The 19,583-nt window shown below is 48.9% G+C and overlaps 1 protein-coding gene across 2 annotated transcripts in view; it reads left to right on the top strand.

Moving 5' to 3' along the window:
• Positions 1 to 9,055: 9,055 nt before the first annotated feature.
• The window catches only part of ssbp4 (single stranded DNA binding protein 4), a 246,424-nt gene continuing 235,896 nt past the window's right edge, over positions 9,056 to 19,583 (top strand). The window contains exons 1-4 of one of the 2 annotated variants that reach the window (XM_059991371.1): positions 9,056 to 9,215; positions 9,890 to 9,962; positions 10,061 to 10,122; positions 13,237 to 13,321. In XM_059991371.1, coding sequence (XP_059847354.1) covers positions 9,175 to 9,215; positions 9,890 to 9,962; positions 10,061 to 10,122; positions 13,237 to 13,321 — 261 coding nt within the window. In that variant the 5' untranslated portion in view covers positions 9,056 to 9,174. Of the gene's footprint in view, positions 9,307 to 9,889; positions 9,963 to 10,060; positions 10,123 to 13,236; positions 13,322 to 19,583 lie in introns of both variants that reach the window. The other variant, XM_059991370.1, reaches the window with a different exon arrangement.

The raw sequence follows: 19,583 nt of genomic DNA, 5'->3' as shown, positions 1-19,583 counted from the left end.
GGAGGGAGTGGTCACTGCTGGAGGGACAGTAGGGAGGGAGTGGTCACCATTAGAGGGACTGTAGGGAGGGAGTGGTCACTGCTGGAGGGACAGTACCGAGGCAGTGGTAACTGATGGAGGGACACTACCGAGGGAGTGGTCACTGATGGAGGGACAGTACCGAAGGGGTGGTCACCGTTGGTGGGAAAGTACTGAGGGAGTGGTCACTGCTGGAATGACAATACAGAGTGTGCTCACTGTAGGAGGTACATTATTGAGGGAGTGTTGATTGTTGCATGGACAATGAGGGAGAAGTCTCTGTTGGAGGGACAGTAGGCAGGGGGTGGTCACTGTTGGAGGTACAGTAGGGAGGGAGTGGTCAGTGTTGGAGCGACAGTAGGGAGGGAGTGGTCACTGCTGGATGGACAGTACAGAGGGAGTGGTCACTGCTGGAGTGACAGTACTGAGGGAGTGGTCACTGTTGGTGGGACAGTACTGAGGGGGTGGTCACTGTTGGAGGGACAGTACAGAGGGAGTGGTCACTGTTGGAGGGACAGTAGGGAGGGAGTGGTCACTGTTGGACGGACATTACCGAGGGAGTGTTCACTGTTGGACGGACATTATTGAGGGAGTGTTGATTGTTGCATGGACAATGAGGGAGAAGTCTCTGTTGGTGGGACAGTACTTAGGGAGTGTTCACTGTTGGAGGGACAGAAGTGAGGGAGTGGTCGCTGCTGGCGGGACAGTACTGAGGGAGTGGTCACTGTTGGAGGTACAGTAGGGAGAGAGTGGTTACTGCTGGAGGGACAGTACCGAGGGAGAGGTCACCGTTGGAGGGACAGTAGGCAGGGAGTGGTCACTGTTGGACTGACAGTACTGAGGGAGTGGTCACTGTTGGAGGGACAGTACCGAGGGAATGGTCACTGTTGGAGGGACATTATTGAGGGAGTGTTAATTGTTGGATGGACAATGAGGCAGAAGTCTCTGTTGGAGGGACAGTACGTAGAGAGTGTTCACCTTTGGAGGGACAGTACTGAGGGAGTGGTCACTGCTGGCGGGATAGTACTGAGGGAGTGGTCACTGTTGGAGGGACAGTACTGACTGAGTGGTCACTGCTGGAGTGACAGTATCGAGGGAGAGGTCGCCGATGGAGGGACAGTAGGCAGGGAGTGGTCACTGTTGGAGGGACAGTACCGAGGGAGTGTTCACTGTTGGAGGGACAGTAGGCAGGGAGTGGTCACTGTTGGAGGGACTGTGGGGAGGGAGTGGTCACCGTTGGAGGGACTGTGGGGAGGGAGTGGTCACTGCTGGAGGGACAGTAGGGAGGGAGTCGTCACTGTTGGAGGGACAGTAGGGAGGGAGTGGTCACTGCTGGAGGGACAGTAGGGAGGGAGTGGTCACCATTAGAGGGACTGTAGGGAGGGAGTGGTCACTGCTGGAGGGACAGTACAGAGGCAGTGGTAACTGATGGAGGGACACTACCGAGGGAGTGGTCACTGATGGAGGGACAGTACCGAGGGGGTGGTCACCGTTGCTGGGAAAGTACTGAGGGAGTGGTCACTGCTGGAATGACAATACAGAGTGAGTGCTCACTGTAGGTGGAACATTATTGAGGGAGTGTTGATTGTTGCATGGACAATGAGGGAGAAGTCTCTGTTGGAGGGACAGTAGGCAGGGAGTGGTCACTGTTGGAGTTACAGTAGGGAGGGAGTGGTCACTGTTGGAGCGACAGTAGGGAGGGAGTGGTCACTGCTGGATGGATAGTACAGAGGGAGTGGTCACTGCTGGAGTGACAGTACCGAGGGGGTGGTCACTGTGGGAGGGACATTAACGAGGGGGTGGTCACTGTAGGAGGTACATTATTGAGGAAGTGTTGATTGTTGCATGGACAATGAGGGAGAAGTCTCTGTTGGAGGGACAGTACTTAGGGAGTGTTCACACGTGGAGGTACAGTAGGGAGAGAGTGGTTACTGCTGGAGGGACAGTACCGAGGGAGTGGTCACTGTTGGAGGTACAGTAGGGAGAGAGTGGTTACTGCTGGAGGGACAGTACCGAGGGAGTGGTCACTGTTGGAGGTACAGTACCGAGGGAGTGTTCACTGCTGGAGTGACAGTACCGAGGGAGAGGTCACCGTTGGAGGGACAGTAGGCAGGGAGTGGTCACTGTTGGAGGGACAGTACCGAGGGAGTGTTCACTGTTGGACGGACATTATTGAGGGAGTGTTAATTGTTGGATGGACAATGAGGCAAAAGTCTCTGCTGGAGGGACAGTAGGGAGGCAGTGGTCACTGCTGGATGGACAGTAGTGAGGGAGTTGTCACTGTTGGAGGGACAGTAGGGAGGGAGTGGTCACTGCTGGAGTGACAGTACTGAGGGAGTGGTCACTGTTGGAGGGACAGTAGGGAGGGAGTGGTCACTGCTGGAGTGACAGTACTGAGGGAGTGCTCACTGTAGGAGGTACATTATTGAGGGAGTGTTGATTGTTGCATCTACAATGAGGGAGAAGTCTCTGTTGGTGGGACAGTACTTAGGGAGTGTTCACTGTTGGAGGGACAGAAGTGAGGGAGTGGTCACTGCTGGCGTGACAATACAGAGGGAGTGCTCACTGTAGGAGGTACATTATTGAGGGAGTGTTGATTGTTGCATCTACAATGAGGGAGAAGTCTCTGTTGGTGGGACAGTACTTAGGGAGTGTTCACTGTTGGAGGGACTGAAGTGAGGGAGTGGTCACTGCTGGAGGGACAGTACTGAGGGAGTGGTCACTGTTGGAGGGACAGTACCGACTGAGTGGTTACTGCTGGAGTGACAGTATCGAGGGAGAGGTCGCCATTGGAGGGACAGTAGGCAGGGAGTGGTCACTGTTGGAGGGACAGTACCGAGGGAGTGGTCACTGTTGGAGGGACAGTACCGAGGGAGTGGTCACTGCTGGAGGGACAGTACTGAGGGAGTGGTCACTGTTGGACGGACATTATCGAGGGATTGTTCACTGTTGGACGGACATTATTGAGGGAGTGTTAATTGTTGGATGGACAATGAGGCAGAAGTCTCTGTTGGAGGGACAGTACTTAGAGATTCTTCACCATTGGAGGGACAGAAGTGAGGGAGTTGTCACTGTTGGTCATCAGGGCGACAGGGGTCACTGTTGGTTGGACAGTAGGGTGGGAGTCGTTACTGTTGGAGGGACAATAGGGAGGTAATGGTCACTGCTGGAGGGACAGTAGGGAGGGAGTGTTCACTGTTGGAGGGACAGAAGTGAGGGAGTGGTCACTGCTGGCGTGACAATACAGAGGGAGTGCTCACTGTAGGAGGTACATTATTGAGGGAGTGTTGATTGTTGCATCTACAATGAGGGAGAAGTCTCTGTTGGTGGGACAGTACTTAGGGAGTGTTCACTGTTGGAGGGACTGAAGTGAGGGAGTGGTCACTGCTGGAGGGACAGTACTGAGGGAGTGGTCACTGTTGGAGGGACAGTACCGACTGAGTGGTTACTGCTGGAGTGACAGTATCGAGGGAGAGGTCGCCATTGGAGGGACAGTAGGCAGGGAGTGGTCACTGTTGGAGGGACAGTACCGAGGGAGTGGTCACTGTTGGAGGGACAGTACCGAGGGAGTGGTCACTGCTGGAGGGACAGTACTGAGGGAGTGGTCACTGTTGGACGGACATTATCGAGGGATTGTTCACTGTTGGACGGACATTATTGAGGGAGTGTTAATTGTTGGATGGACAATGAGGCAGAAGTCTCTGTTGGAGGGACAGTACTTAGAGATTCTTCACCATTGGAGGGACAGAAGTGAGGGAGTTGTCACTGTTGGTCGTCAGGGTGACAGGGGTCACTGTTGGTTGGACAGTAGGGTGGGAGTCGTTACTGTTGGAGGGACAATAGGGAGGTAATGGTCACTGCTGGAGGGACAGTAGGGAGGGAGTGGTCACCGTTGGAGGGACTGTGGGGAGGGAGTTGTCACTGCTGGAGGGACAGTACAGAGTCAGTGGTCTCTGCTGGAGGGACAGTAGGGAGGGAGTCGTCACTGCTGGAGGGACAGTTGGGAGGGAGTCGTCACTGTTGGAGGGACAGTAGGGAGGGAGTGGTCACCGTTGGAGGGACTGTGGGGAGGGAGTGGTCACTGTTGGAGGGACAGTAGGGAGGGAGTGGTCACTGCTGGAGGGACAGTAGGGAGGGAGTGGTCACCATTAGAGGGACTGTAGGGAGGGAGTGGTCACTGCTGGAGGGACAGTACCGAGGCAGTGGTAACTGATGGAGGGACACTACCGAGGGAGTGGTCACTGATGGAGGGACAGTACCGAAGGGGTGGTCACCGTTGGTGGGAAAGTACTGAGGGAGTGGTCACTGCTGGAATGACAATACAGAGTGTGCTCACTGTAGGAGGTACATTATTGAGGGAGTGTTGATTGTTGCATGGACAATGAGGGAGAAGTCTCTGTTGGAGGGACAGTAGGCAGGGGGTGGTCACTGTTGGAGGTACAGTAGGGAGGGAGTGGTCAGTGTTGGAGCGACAGTAGGGAGGGAGTGGTCACTGCTGGATGGACAGTACAGAGGGAGTGGTCACTGCTGGAGTGACAGTACTGAGGGAGTGGTCACTGTTGGTGGGACAGTACTGAGGGGGTGGTCACTGTTGGAGGGACAGTACAGAGGGAGTGGTCACTGTTGGATGGACAGTACAGAGGGAGTGGTCACTGCTGGAGTGACAGTACTGAGGGAGTGGTCACTGTTGGAGGGACAGTACTGAGGGAGTGGTCACTGTAGGAGGTACATTATTGAGGAAGTGTTGATTGTTGCATGGACAATGAGGGAGAAGTCTCTGTTGGAGGGACAGTACTTAGGGAGTGATAGAAGTGAGGAAGTGGTCACTGCTGGAGGGGCAGTACCGAGGGAGTGGTCTCTGTTGGTGGGACATTAGGGAGAGAGTGTTCACTGCTGCAGGGACAGTAGGCAGGGAGTGGTAACTGTTGGAGGGACAGTAGGGAGGGCGTGGTCACTGTTGGAGGGACAGTAGGGAGGGAGTGGTCACCGTTGGAGGGACAGTAGGGAGGGAGTTGTCACTGCTGGAGGGACAGTAGGGAGGGAGTGGTCACTGCTGGAGGGACAGTAGGGAGGGAGTGGTCACTGCTGGAGGGACAGTAGGGAGGGAGTGGTCACCGTTGGAGGGACTGTAGGGAGGAAGTGGTCACTGCTGGAGGGACAGTACAGAGTCAGTGGTCACTGCTGGAGGGACAGTAGTGAGGGAGTGGTCACTGCTGGAGGGACAGTAGGGAGGGAGTGGTTACTGCTGGAGGGACAGTAGGGAGGCGGTGGTCACTGCTGCCGGGACATTACCGAGGAATGGTCACTGTTGGAGGGACAGTATGGAGGGAGTGGTCACTGCTGGAGGGACAGTATCAAGGGAGTGGTCACTGTTGGTGGGACAGTATTGAGGGAATGGTCACTGTTGGTGGGACAGTATTGAGGGAATGGTCACTGTTGGAGGGACAGTATGATGGAGTGGTCATTGTTGGTGGGACAGTACTGAGGGAATGGTCACTGTTGGTGGGACAGTATTGAGGGAATGGTCACTGTTGGAGGGACAGTACTGAGGGAATGGTCACTGCTGGAGGGACAGTATGGAGGGAATGGTCACTGTTGGAGGGACAGTATTGAGGGAATGGTCACTGTTGGTGGGACAGTATTGAGGGAATGGTCACTGTTGGAGGGACAGTATGATGGAGTGGTCATTGTTGGTAGTTTGGTACTGAGGAAGTGATCGTCTTTGGAAGGACTGCTTGAGGGCGTTGTCGCTTTAGGAGGGACAATACTGAGGGAGTGGTCACTTTTACAGTCCGGTTACTGCTGGAGTGGTCTCTGTTGTAGGGACAGTATGGAGGGAGTGGTCACTGCTGGAGGGACAGTATCAAGGGAGTGGTCACTTTTGGAGGGACAGTATTGAGGGAATGGTCACTGTTGGAGGGACAGTATGATGGAGTGGTCATTGTTGGTAGTTTGGTACTGAGGAAGTGATCGTCTTTGGAAGGACTGCTTGAGGGCGTTGTCGCTTTAGGAGGGACAATACTGAGGGAGTGGTCACTTTTACAGTCCGGTTACTGCTGGAGTGGTCTCTGTTGTAGGGACAGTATGGAGGGAGTGGTCACTGCTGGAGGGACAGTATCAAGGGAGTGGTCACTTTTGGAGGGACAGTATTGAGGGAATGGTCACTGTTGGAGGGACAGTATGATGGAGTGGTCATTGTTGGTAGTTTGGTACTGAGGAAGTGATCGTCTTTGGAAGGACTGCTTGAGGGCGTTGTCGCTTTAGGAGGGACAATACTGAGGGAGTGGTCACTTTTACAGTCCGGTTACTGCTGGAGTGGTCTCTGTTGTAGGGGCAGTACTGAGGGAGTGTTCCTTGTTGGATTGACAATTAGGAGAAGTCACTATTGGACGGACAGTACTGAGTGAGTGGTCACTGCTGGAGGACAATTCTGAGGGAGTGGTCACTCTTGGAGGACAGTACTGAGGGAGTGGTCACTGTTGGGGGACAGTACTGAGGGAGTGGTCACTGTTGGGGGACAGTACTGAGGGAGTGGTCACTGTTGGGGGACAGTACTGAGTAAGCGGTCACTGTTGGGGGACAGTACTGAGGGAGTGGTCACTGTTGGGGGGACAGTACTGAGGGAATGGTCACTGTTGGGGGACAGTACTGAGGGAGTGGTCACTGTTGGAGGACAGTACTGAGGGAGTGGTCACTGTTGGAGGACAGTACTGAGGGAGCGGTCACTGTTGGGGGACAGTACTGAGGGAGTGGTCACTGTATGGAAGGATAGCCCTGGAGGTGTGAATGCTGTTGTAGAGTTCATACTGAGTGGGTGGTCTCTGAGGGAGACTGGTTTGATGAAGAGCTTCACTATTCAGTAATAAGGGGATACTTCTTCGTCAGATGTGCTGCGTCTCGGGGGAGAAATTCAACTGGAAACCTGTTTTCTTCTCTATGAATGTGGGCAATATTGGGCAGGGAGGTGGCATCTTCATCCTCCACAGTAACTAAGAGCAGTAACCATGGATATGACTTTCCGTAGCCATATGATCAGTCAATCTTGTATTGCCTGACACTCCATGCGTCTGTCTGTGCTGACCAGCTAGCTCTTCGATCTAAAGACCTCTGGTTTTGTTTTTAACTCTTTCATGACCTCTTAAGTCTTGTACTCCTGCACTTTGAAATCCCCGTTCTTTAGCTTCTTAAACATCTGCAGCTCCTTTTGCTGCAACACTGGTGCAGCTGGCTAGAGCTGCCCAGAATATAAGTTGTCGAATTGCCTCTCTGAAGTTCTCTTGGAGAGACTCATTAACTTTAAACTCCTAGGTGTTAACGTGTCTGAGGACCTGTGTCAGGACTCACGTGAAGCCACAATACCGCCTCTGTTTTCTTGGAGGTTCACATACATTTAGCATGTCTCCAAAAACTTTGGCTTCTTCTGCGGATGTGCGGTGCTGAATATCCCCTGGCCTGGTATGGAACCACCGATGCCCAGGAATGGACGAGGCTACAGAAGGTAGTGGATACAGCCCAGTCCATCGCTGGCAAAGATTTCCATACCTTTGGCATGGAGCGCTTCCACAAGGAAGCAGTGTCCATCGACAAGGACCACAGCATCCTGGCCACGAACTCTTGTTGATGCTACCATTGAGAAGGAGGCGCCTGAGGTCCCTCAGCACCGGGTCCAGCATCTGAATCAGGGAGGCTATCACCAGCAATATGTGTAAATGTCTTGTCATGTCTGTAAATATAATGGTTGGATTAAGTAAGTAGTGCATAAAAGTAGTGACGTAGTGTTCATGGGTTCAATGTCCATTCAGAAATCAGGTGGTGGAGGAGAAGAAGCTGTTCCTGAAATGTTGACTGTGCATCTTCAGGCTCCTGTACCTCCTCCCTGATGGTAGCAATGAGAAGGTGGCATGTCCTGGGTGTTTGGAGGTCCTTAATAATGGATGCTGTCTTTTTGAAGCATCACTCCTTGAAAATGCCCTGGGTGCTTGGGAGGCGTGGCGGGGGCGGGGGGGGGGGGGAGCAGCTGGTGCCTATGATGGGGCTGATTGAGTACCATCAACTCCTGGACCAGCATGGGTAACATCATTCAGTGGAACTCCTAACTTACTCTAGACCTGCAGACTCACTCTCAAGGACTAGTCTCAGTATTGTTCCTGTTTGCAATTCGTCTTTTTTTTTGCATATTGTTTTTGTCTTTATGTATAGGTGTTTATAAATTATATTAAATTTATTTTTCTATAACTATCTGCAAGAAAATGAATCTCAAGGTAGTATATGGTAACATATACGTTTTTGATCTGAACCTTGAACTTTGCTCTCTTTACCCCAGGAGAAGCACATAATTTTAAGAGAGGCAGGTCTGCACTCCTGTAATGAAAATTATTACTGCGCTGACGGAGCGCATTGGCTCATCTGATCCACGCAGTTCCCTCGCAGAGTTTGTAACCCTGGCAGTCCCACAACCTCGCAAATGATTCTCCCTCACAGTGCGACTGTCGAATTCCCTTTCAAGAGCACCAGTTGACTCTGCTCCCACCTCCCTTGCAGGCAGTCGGTCCCAGATTCTAACTATTCCCTCGGTCCCCCCCCCCCCCCCACAGCCTCGTTGCATCTTTTCGCAAAATAACTTAAATCTATGTCCCTGGTCTTCAACCACCTGCTTTGGGAGCAAAATCTCTCTGTTAACCCTGCCTAAATCAATCGTAATCTTGCACAGTCTTATCGAACAAATCACTTCTGGATCTTAGAATCTTACAGGGAATTCCTCCTTCCCCCCAACCCCCTCCCGCCACCATCTTCTCCAATCTAATTCTAAGAGGGCCTATTAATTTAACCCGTTTAACACCTATTGGTGGAGAGGGGTCTTGTATCCATGCCCCGACTCCATCTCCCCCTGTAAATCACTCCGAAAATGCTCGGTCTTTGACCCAGCTCGCCGTCCTGTGGTTGAGCTGACGAATCCGGTGAAGCGACTTCCTGCTCCCAGCCGCCGGCGTGGAGTGTTTCTCCCGACAGAGGGAGCTGGCAATCCGCGGCAAGCGAGAGGGAGAGGGAGAAAACATTTCACATATAGAGTTGGAAATCCTGCAGATCGAGTCGGTTTCAAGTTGCCCTTCACAGAATGTGGCTGTGCGTGCCCATTGGTCTGGGAGCTTTACTCAGATGTATCTATGGAGATGGCAAGTCGCTGGTTCCTTTGACAGGTGTGTGTTTCAGCTTTAAGAGACAGACAGCGGCAATGTACAGCAAAGGGAAAGGATGTGCGGTTCCTTCGGACGGTCAGGCAAGGGAAAAGTAAGTGGCAGCGAAAGATAGGGAGAGGCAGAAGGAGAAAGGAGAAAAAGAGAGAGAACATCTGTGGCTCTCGCTGGAAGCGCTCTTCAGGAGAAGGGAATTTTTCGGAAACGGGATTTACCCGGGGAATGCTGTAGGGGATGAGGAGGGAGGGATTTTCTTGTAAAGTTTTCATTTAAAATGTAAACATTTATTCTCCGTTGCATTTTAATCATTTCAATTTTACAACATTGCGGAATATAACGCGTTGCGAAGAAACACCTCGCTCGATGCGGTTTAATTCCCGTCAATGCTGATTTCTTTTCCCCATTTATATATATATATACAAACACATATATATTAAAGCATCGTTCAGTTTCATTTGGGAATTTCATAGCATCCTATCCCGGAAAGGGGATCTTTCCGTAGTCCCGGGAATGTTTTGTTCCTGTAATGTATGTAAATATTTGGCGTGTGTTTGTGTTTTGCCTTTCTCGTTCCGAAGCGTGATTTACATTTAATAGAAGTGCTTGTTGCAAAGAAAAAGTTAATTCCTTCTAATGTGGCGCGTTTGTTCTCTCTCTCTCTCCCTCTCTGTCTGTAGGTTGGCGTTGTATGTATACGAGTATCTGCTCCATATTGGGGCACAGAAATCTGCACAGACTTTCCTCTCAGAGGTGAACCCACTCTCCCGTGTTCTAAGGTTGAAATTTAGCATTATTGTTTATGACTCTTTGCAGTTTTCCTGATTTCCTTCCTCACTCCTTATTTCCAGATCCGCTGGGAAAAGAATATTACTCTGGGAGAGCCTCCCGGCTTCCTTCACTCCTGGTGGTGGTAAGTTTTAGTTACATTGGTATAGTTTTATTGGAAAGTGTTTTCCGATTTTGCGGGAGATCGGCTCCTCAAACAAAGGCAGCCTGTTTCCAGATGGTGAGGAGGGCGCTGCTCACCTCTGTATCCTGGCTATTTACTTACTGCTCCCCCCACTCCACCCCGCTTCCCTCTCTCCTGTTCTCCCTCCCCTTCCCCCCCCCCCTCACTTTTGCTCTTGCGCCCTCCAGCTTACCTCTGGGCCCTTCCCTCCCCTATCTATTCTTGTCTCCACAACTCCCACTCCACTCTCCCTCCTCTCTCCCCTCATTCATTCAAACCCTCCTCCCCCCATCTTTGCCCTTCTTTCCCCCTCTCTCTTGATTCCACTTCCTGCCCTACTCACTTCTTCACTTTCTCTCACATCTTCTCCCCAATGCCCATACCTCTCTCCCTATTGCATTCTCTTCCCCACCTCTCCCACTCCTCCCTTCTTTCCCCCTCCGTCCCAATCTCTCTATCAATCTTCCCCCCCCCCACCCCTTCGCTTTCCATCGCCTTATCTCTCCAATCACAATCTCAGACTCACTTGCATTGCCTGGGCTCCCCAGAACATTTATCAAAAGTTGCATTCCTTGCTACGGAGCAGGACGCCGGTGAGCTGCAGCCACAAGCGAGGGCTCCAGACCCTAACTCAGTGTGCTGCGGGCTGCTGACCAACCCCAGACTCCACCCCCCCAAGCCCGTACCAGTTATCCAACTGGGACAGTCATACAATCTTACAGCATGGAAGCCCAGCTCATCCTTGCCCACTGTGTTGTCCAGTGAGCTAGTCCATTCGGCCCGCATTTGATGCATAACCCCCTAAACCTCCCCGGTCCACGTACATACCTAGATGGTTTGGTTTTTAAGTGTTGCTAACGAGCCACAATTTCTGCTAGCTCATTCCAAATACGCAATACTCTTTGTGTGAAGAAGCTGCCTCGATGTTCCTTTTAAATCACCCGCCTCTCATGTTAAGCCTTCTTGCTTTTAGTTCCTCCTCTCTGGGAGAAAGACTAACTATATGCTTTCACCCTGTATACCTCAGTCAGGCCCATCCTTCAGTAACCTGTTTTCCAGTGATTGGGATAGTTGATTAGTCTTAATCGAGCTTCCTCCTCCCCTCAACATCCTTAGGCAGGCGTAAAACTCAGCCTGGGTTCTAGATGGTGAGGAAAGCGTTTCTCACCTCTGTATCCTGCCTATTATTTGCTGCATTTCCCCCCCTCGCACTCCATCTTACTTACCCCTTCCATCTCCCTCCCACTTTCGCTCTCTGCCCTTCAACTGTCCCCTATCAACTCTGCCCCTACTACTCCCCGCCTCCCCAACTTCCATCGCACCGCCCCTCCTCCTCCCCCCATTCTCCTCCTGGATTCATATGTCCACTGGGGAGGGGTGAGGTTGGCAAAGGTGCCAACACGGTCAGATATCCCACTCCTTCTGGCTGGTATCAAACCCAGGGCAACTTCTTCTCACAACTAGAGGCAGTGCCTTCAAGAGGGGCGAGGAAGGTGAAGTTTGCCCAGTTAGTCTCACCACCTCTCCCAGCCCGCGCCCCATCATCCCCACTCCAAACACCTGAGGGGAAAGTTATTGATGAGCTCTGAAATAAGACCAACATATGGGATTAACTGGGGTGCTTTCAAAGAGCTGACATGGGTATGCTGGGCCGAATGGCTTTTCGCATATATCATTTTAGGATTCTAATCATCCAGGTTCAGGAAACCCATTCCCTTTCAAAGCAGCTCACCGTGTTAAAATGTTTTCATCCTCCAGCGGTTCATTTACCCTTCCCCTTCACTCCATCTCCTGTATTTAGTGATCTTCTGCCAGCGGAAACAGTCACTTCTCATTATGTTAAAACCCTCCGTGGTTTTGAAAATGCCCTTAGATTCACCTACTCCAGCTTCTCCAGTCCCTCTGCCTTGCCCGAAGTTTCTCATCACAGTGTGATTGGTCAGAGAGGCTTTGTCCTTTAAACCTGGGCTATATAAAGTGGACCTGGGCCAACGTTCGGGTGACTGTTCCAGTCAGGCCCTGTCTTGCTCTCCGCCAGTCGGTTTGTGGCCGTGCGGAGTGGGGAAGTGCTGCGAGGCTTTCTAAGGGCAATGGTCGGACCACAGCTGGAGTGCAGCGAACTGTTCTGTGCCCCGTGTCCAAGAAAGGATGTGCTGGCATTGGAGAGGGTCCAGAGGAGCACTACGAGAATGGTACTGGGAATGAAAGGGTTAATGAATTAAAGTAAGGGGGTATTTAATGGCTCAGGACCTGTATTCACTGGAATTTAGAAGAATGGGGGGGGGGTGGTTCTCATTGAAACTCACTGAATATAGATAGAGTAGACATGGAGAGGATGTTTCCAACAGTGGGAGAGTGTAGGACTAAGAGGGCACAGAAGGACATCTTTTTGGAATTCCTCCCTTTTGGAAGAATTTCTTTAGCCAGAGGGTGGTGAAGCTGTGGAATCCTTTACCATGGGCGGCTGTGGAGGTCCAGTCATTGGAGATATTTAAAGCAGAGGTTGGTAGGTTCCTGATGAGTAAGGACATCAAAGGTGATGGGGAGAATGCATGGGAATGGGGCTGAGAGGAAAAATAAATCAGCGATGATCGAGTGGCGGAGTGGAGTCGATGGGCCGAATGGCCTGATTCTGCTCCTATGTCTCATGATAACAGGACCCTTGTTTAGAGTAGTCCTGAACACTGTGGGCTGTGGGAGTCTGGACTGAACCAGACTGCATGAGCGCTGGGATTTGAACTGACAGGCAGTGGCTTCTGCAGTTCCAGGACTGGGGTTGGAACCTGAGATCAGAATCAGGTTCCACTATACTCTCCCTATCAGCAGTTGGATTGCGATCAAACACCAGAACCCATGGATTCGGATGGGCATTGAGATTGGGATCGAGGACCAGGGTTGTTTGAGAACCAAGGGCCCATTGTCTTCCCTGTGGAAACCAGTGGGATGTGGGATTTGTGGGGAACGTGGTATGTAGTTTGTCCCCTGTTCGTCAATTTTATCAAATTTGTGACGATATGAGCTGAGAGAGCCAGATAAATAGGAGAATTTAGTGATGATCTTGTCTCCCCTCTCCAGTGTGTTTTGGGATCTGTATTGTGCTGCTCCCGACAGACGGGAAACCTGTGAACACTCCAGTGAAGCCAAAGCCTTTCACGATTATGTGAGTTTTATGCTAATTTTATTCATTATGGAAAGAGGTTCTCTGTCTTGTTGGAGGAAAATATCACTGCTGGCAGGAAAGACGGTGTGTGCGTGTTCCTCTGTATCTCTCTGTGCATGTGTGTCTGACTGCGTGCCTGTGTGCTTTTCTGTCTGTCTGCCTTTGTGAGTGTTAGTGTGGATGTGCATGTGTCTCTGTGTGTTGTTTCTCTCTCGGTTTGCTGTAGGTGTCGTGCTCTTTATGCCAATGTGCTGATGTAGGGCCACCTGTGACCGTGGCTCCATTCATGTTAAAGGAGAGATGGACCTTAACCAGAATTGGATTGTGCCTGAATTAGTCTTCATCAGAATATTGTAAATGATGCTCTTCACTTAAATGGTTTAATTAAACTTGTGATCATTTCCTGGTATTATAATTATTAACTGTTGTAATTTTTCGAGTTTACCGTTTGAGGAGGAAGGTTGGTTTAAACCAGTGGTTTCCAAACTTTTTTGGGTTACCGTCTCTTTCGCTCCCAAACCACATCCCCAGCGCCCCCCCCCTTCCTTTCCGGCCATTACGTTAATAACTGTAAAGAATTTTGATTTATGTTGCGCTCTGAAAGAAAATAGGAACTGCAAATTCAAAGCAGTGACAAATAATTGCAAAAAATTATTCAAACCTATTTAAAGCTATGAAGTTATTTCTTTATTTAATTACAGTAAAAATAATTTTTATCAACAATTTTAGGGACTACATTAGTGATCCAACTATTCACTACTTCGTTGCTTTTTCTCCTTTCAATGAGACGGATGAGCTTGGTGCAGTGACACCGTTTCCTCAACATCAGGCTGAAGGTCACTCAGAAGGAGTCTCAGATATCTACGCTCAGTAATTTGCAATCCGTTTCACGCTTTGAAAGAAGTTGGGTGACTGCACTGAAACCGGGCTCCACTAAATCTGATATTGGAAAGGCAGTGAAGAACATCTTGACCTTTTTCCACAGTGCCGGATTGCGTTCAGTGATTTCTTTCTGCGGTCAAAAGTCTTGATATGATGTTTTCAACCTCAGCTTCAGCACAACGTCATTTCGTAGTGAGGTCAGTTCTTCCTCCATCCTTCCTGTTAATTCCTCATGACAAGTGTGCAGGAATGGGCTTATTACCCAATCTAGAATTCGGATCAAGAGAAGATCCTGAAATCTCTGTGACGTGTCTTTGTGTAGCTCACCCAGGTGGGCTCAGTAAACCTGAAGATCTCAGCTGATATTCTTTCTTTCTCTTCCAACTCAGAGAGGCTCGGAAATTGGAAAAGGTCACGGCGGCCAAAGTTGCGCTTAAATAGGGTTAACTTGGACAGACATGTGGAGACGACTGATTTGACTTTGATAAGATTCACATCATTTCTTTGCAGTTGAAGATTGATTTCATTAAACTTTGTGAATAATTCTGACAAAATATCATGAATAATATTCCTGAGTTGATTACAGGATGAGGCATTTGAGTCTTCAAAGAATTTTATCGCAGTGTCACAAAACACATTAAAGTACCTCAGGCAGTTTCATTTTGAGAGCTATCTGACTTCTGTGTGCAACAGCAAACATTCAAACTGTTTTTATACAAATCTCCCAAAGTAGTCTAGAATTGAGAGCTTGGGGCTTGATTTTATTTGCCGCTGCAATAACAATATTTAATGGTTTGTGCAGCTGACCACTTAGGTTTTTTGCAACAAGAGGTTGTGTGTGATTTACACAGTGAATAGTAAATACATGAAGTACAACATTTTAGAAGTAATTAATAACCCCAGACTTGTGTGATGTCAGTGATGGTGCTCCAAGAGTGTTGGTGAGTGGAATGTCCTTCTCTTTGAAAAACTGCTCAACAACCTGAATACTGACTCCCCCTTTGTATCTGTGTCTAGCCCCCTTGCAAATAACAAGTCTTAAACCATGCTTTCATCTTTTATTAAGCAAAAATAATCAAGAAGCAAATATTTGTTGCCTGGCAAAGTTGATTCATCCACCTGCAGAGCAAATTCTGTACTCCCGAGTGTATTGCGCAATGTGGCTTGGACATTTCATCTATTCATCTTTGAACAGAGTTGTCGCTGAGTGCAATCACTTTAATTATTTGGTCTGGTGACTTATGTAAAACTGTAATCAGAACCACCCTTACAGCAGGCAGAATCAGTTCTACTCCAACTGTATGGGGCTTTCCAGATCTGGCAATTAGCAATGAAATATTGTATGAAGTACACAAACCATCACTGTTTTGGTGTGAAGTGCTGGCAAGCATGTTTTGAAGTGTTTTCAGTTTCTGGAAGTTTTCACAAATAAGCTAAGTCTGTGCCTGCTTTGTCAGAGCATATTCCCTTCAAATGTTCAAGGAGCCTGGACAGTTTCATTGCCTCATTTGACAAAAATTTTTCATACAACAGACACCTTAGCTACTGTTGGTTGCTTGGTGCTGGTATAAATTCATATTTCTGATACTTCACATTATACTGTCTACGTTTCTCTTTCGTTTGGTCTGCTTCTGCCATTTTTGATATAGATTAGTGACTACAGTCAATCGACTGTTGTTTAGGTGTAAAGGGAAAGAACCTGACTCGGAATGAAGGGGCATAAAGTGGGGCAGTGATACCATGTTTGGGCTGTGGGCTAGAGAAAGGCAGCCAAAGCCATGCAAAAGAGCAGATGTTGAACTTTACCCCATTGAACACCATAACCTAACTCACAGGAATTGCGTCACTGCATAAAGAGTGCGGGACTCACGCGAGCTAACACTGCACTGCAGTAATGGACAGTAATAATGCCCGGGCTGGGTCCAGATTTCTCATGGTATGCCAAATAAAGAAATGATGCATTGCTTTTCAACAATTATAATGCTCTTAGAGCAAAGTCTATGAGAACAGTGGCTTAGCAAGAGATGAGGTGATTATGTGATCATTGTAATCAATTATGAGGCACTGAGGATCAAATGCTTATAATAAGTAATTCATTTCTTAAATTACACCTGTAATTCCTCAGCTGCCCCCCTTGCTACTGAGCTCCAGCCACTACCCCTTTATCTTTATTGCCCCCTAAGAAACTCCCACCGCCCCAGGAGGGGTGGGGAGGGGGATTATCGCCCACTCTGGGAACCACTGGTTTAAATGGTGACTTCTTAATGGCAAGATTTGTTGCATTTGGAAAATAGATTAATTTACAGTCTGGTTTTCTCAGCCTTTTGATTGTAATTGGGGTCTGTATGTAATGTCACTGTTTGCCAATAGAGTAAAGATCACTAACACCATGTGGTATAACCAGTAGGGGCAATTACTTTCCATTTGGTTTGTTCATAATGTAAATACTCAATTTTATTCTCACTGATGAAATGTGCTCTCCTTCTATTATCAGTTTATGAGACGCTTAATCGTTATAGTTTCTGTATAACGTGTTGCAATGTTTTAGTCTCTTTAAAGGTGCTACACAAAAGCAAGTTGTTGGTGCAATTATCTTCTATACTGTCTGGTGCATATTGACTTGAAGCAATCAGTAAACTTGTATGTCAATGCTGGCTCAAGGGGTGACAGGTTTAAGTGGCAACGCTAACAACTTTTTTTCATTCACCTTTGATTATGGTTTCTCCAACCCTCTTGGGAATTGCTGAATATTCTCTCGTTTTGGGTCCTGCAGCCACTAACACCTCCTGGGATATTGGGATCCCACCAGGACATTGAGCGCACTGTTACTGATACTCACGGGGGTGTGGATCCACAGATGGTTCAAATAGACACTCTCCATCATTGGGTTATAGCCCCAACACACTTGACGTTCTCTGTGGTGTAGTAGGTAGCACGGACACCGATTCTCACTGGGGGAGGGAGGTTCCACAGACTTGACTCCCACTGGTGGTACAGCTCCCACAGACGTTGGCTCACGCTGGGGGATGGGTTCCAGAAAACATGACTCCCACTAGGAGACAGGTACCACAGACACTGACTCCCACTGGGGTCCAGGTTCCACAGACACTAGCTCCCATTGGGGTCCAGGTCCCATGGGTGTTGGCTCCTACTGGGGGACGGGTCACAAGGACACTGGCTCCTGCCAGACTCCAGGTCCCATGGACATTGGCTCCTAATGGGGGAATCATTCTATTCACAATTATTTCCTCTGGGGGACAGGTCTCACAGGCACCAACTGGAGTTCTGGTCCCACAGACTCTTGACTTCCACTGGGGTACAAGTCCCACAGACACTGACTCCCACTGGAGTTGATGTTTCCAGGTTCATAAATCATTCAGTTGCCTGTAATGATACATAAAACTTGAAGGAACTTTATGTCAGGTACATAGTCTAAAGAACAAACCAATAACTTCTCAGCATGTGAGATGCCCCTGTCTGAAACTTGAATGAACGTCCTGTACACCAATGTTCTCAACCCATTGGCGCTCATCCCCAAGGGCACAGTAACATGGTGTTGCTGCCCGGGGTGAAGTTATTCAGGGCAAAATTTGTGCCAATGAAAGAAAAGGATTTTGCAATGTTATAACACCTTTGCTCCCTCAGAACATCCAAAATTGCTTTGTAGCTAATGAAGTGCTTCAGAAGGGTGGTAACTGCTGTAATGTAGGAAATATTGAAGCCAGTGTGTGTCCAGGAAATTCCTACGAGCAACCTTTCCAATAGTAACAAGATGGTCTGCTCTGACTGTCTTATTTGAGAGGTTGCTGGTCCAGGAAACCAGAAGAATCCATCTGCTCTTCTGAGCTTTAGTGCTCTGGATCTTTCTAGCCATCTCGTCTCATCCCAGTGACAGCTCCTCCAGACAGTATTGCACTGGAACGTCACAACTGGTTATCTACTCCCGCCTGGAACTTTAAATGTTGTACATATCGCTCGTGGTACATATTGGTACCAATGACATAGGTAGGAAAAAGGAAGAGGTCCTGAAAAACGACTACAGGGAGTTAGGAAGGAAGTTGAGAAGCAGGACTGCAAAGGTAGTTACCTTGGGATTACTGCCTGTGTCACACGGCAGTGAGTATAGGAATAGAATGAGGTGGAGGATAAATGCGTGGCTGAGGGATTGGAGCAGAGGGCAGGGATTCAGATTTCTGGATCATTGGGACCTCTTTTGGGGCAGGTGTGACCTGTACAAAAAGGAAGGGTTGCACTTGAATCCCAGGGGGGGACCAATATCCTGACGGGGAGGTTTGCTAAGACTGCTGGGGAGAGTTTAAACTAGAATTGCTGGGGGTTGGGAACTAACTGAAGAGATGGATGAAGGGGTGGTTGGCTCATAAATAGAGAAAGCTTGGAGACAGTGCGAGAGGGAGGATAGGCAGGTGACAGAGAAGGGACGCGCTCAGATAGACGGTTTGAGATGAGTATTTTAACGCAAGGAGTGTTGTGAACAAAGCGGATGAGCTTAGAGCGTGAATCAGAACTTAGAGCTATGATGTGGTGGCTATTACAGAGAATTGGATGGCTGAGGGACAGGGATGGTTACTTCAACTGCCAGGTTTTAGATGTTTCAGAAAGGACAGGGAGGGAGGCAAAAGAGGTGGGGGCATGACACTGTTGATCAGAGATAGCATCACGGCTGTAGAACAGGTGGACGCCATGGAGGGATTGTCTCTGTGGGTAGAGGTTAGGAATAGGAAAGGGTCAATAACTTTACTGGGTGTTTTTTATAGGCCACCCAATAGTAACAGGGATATCGAGGAGCAGATAGGGCAACAGATCCTGGAAAGGTGTAATAATAACAGAGTTGTCATGATAGGAGATTTTAATTTCCCAAATATCAATTGGCATCTCCCTAGAGCAAGGGGTTTAGATGGGGTGGAGTTTGTTAGGTGTGTTCAGGAAGGTTTCTTGACACAATATGTAGATAAGCCTACAAGAGGAGAGACTGTATTTCATTTGGTATTGGGAAATGAACCTGGTCAGGTGTCAGATCTCTCAGTGGGAGAGCATTTTGGAGACAGTGATCACAATTCTATCTCCTTTACCATAGCATTGGAGAGAGATAGGAACAAACAAGTTAGAAAAGCGTTTAATTGGAGAAAGGGGAATTATGAGGCTATCAGGCAGGAAATTGGAAGCTTAAATAGGGAACAGATTTTCTCACAGAAAAGTACGGAAGAAATGTGGCAAATATTCAGGAGATATTTCTGTGGAGTTCTGCATAGGTACATTCCAATGAGACAGGGAAGTTATGGTAGGGTACAGAAACCGTGGTGTACAAAGGCTGTAATAAATCTAGTCAGGAAGAAAAGAAAAGCTTACAAAAGGTTCAGAG

The sequence above is a fragment of the Hypanus sabinus genome, chromosome 16, assembly GCF_030144855.1.
Source record: "Hypanus sabinus isolate sHypSab1 chromosome 16, sHypSab1.hap1, whole genome shotgun sequence".
NCBI lineage: Eukaryota > Metazoa > Chordata > Chondrichthyes > Myliobatiformes > Dasyatidae > Hypanus > Hypanus sabinus.
This window is presented reverse-complemented; position numbering and strand designations above follow the sequence as displayed.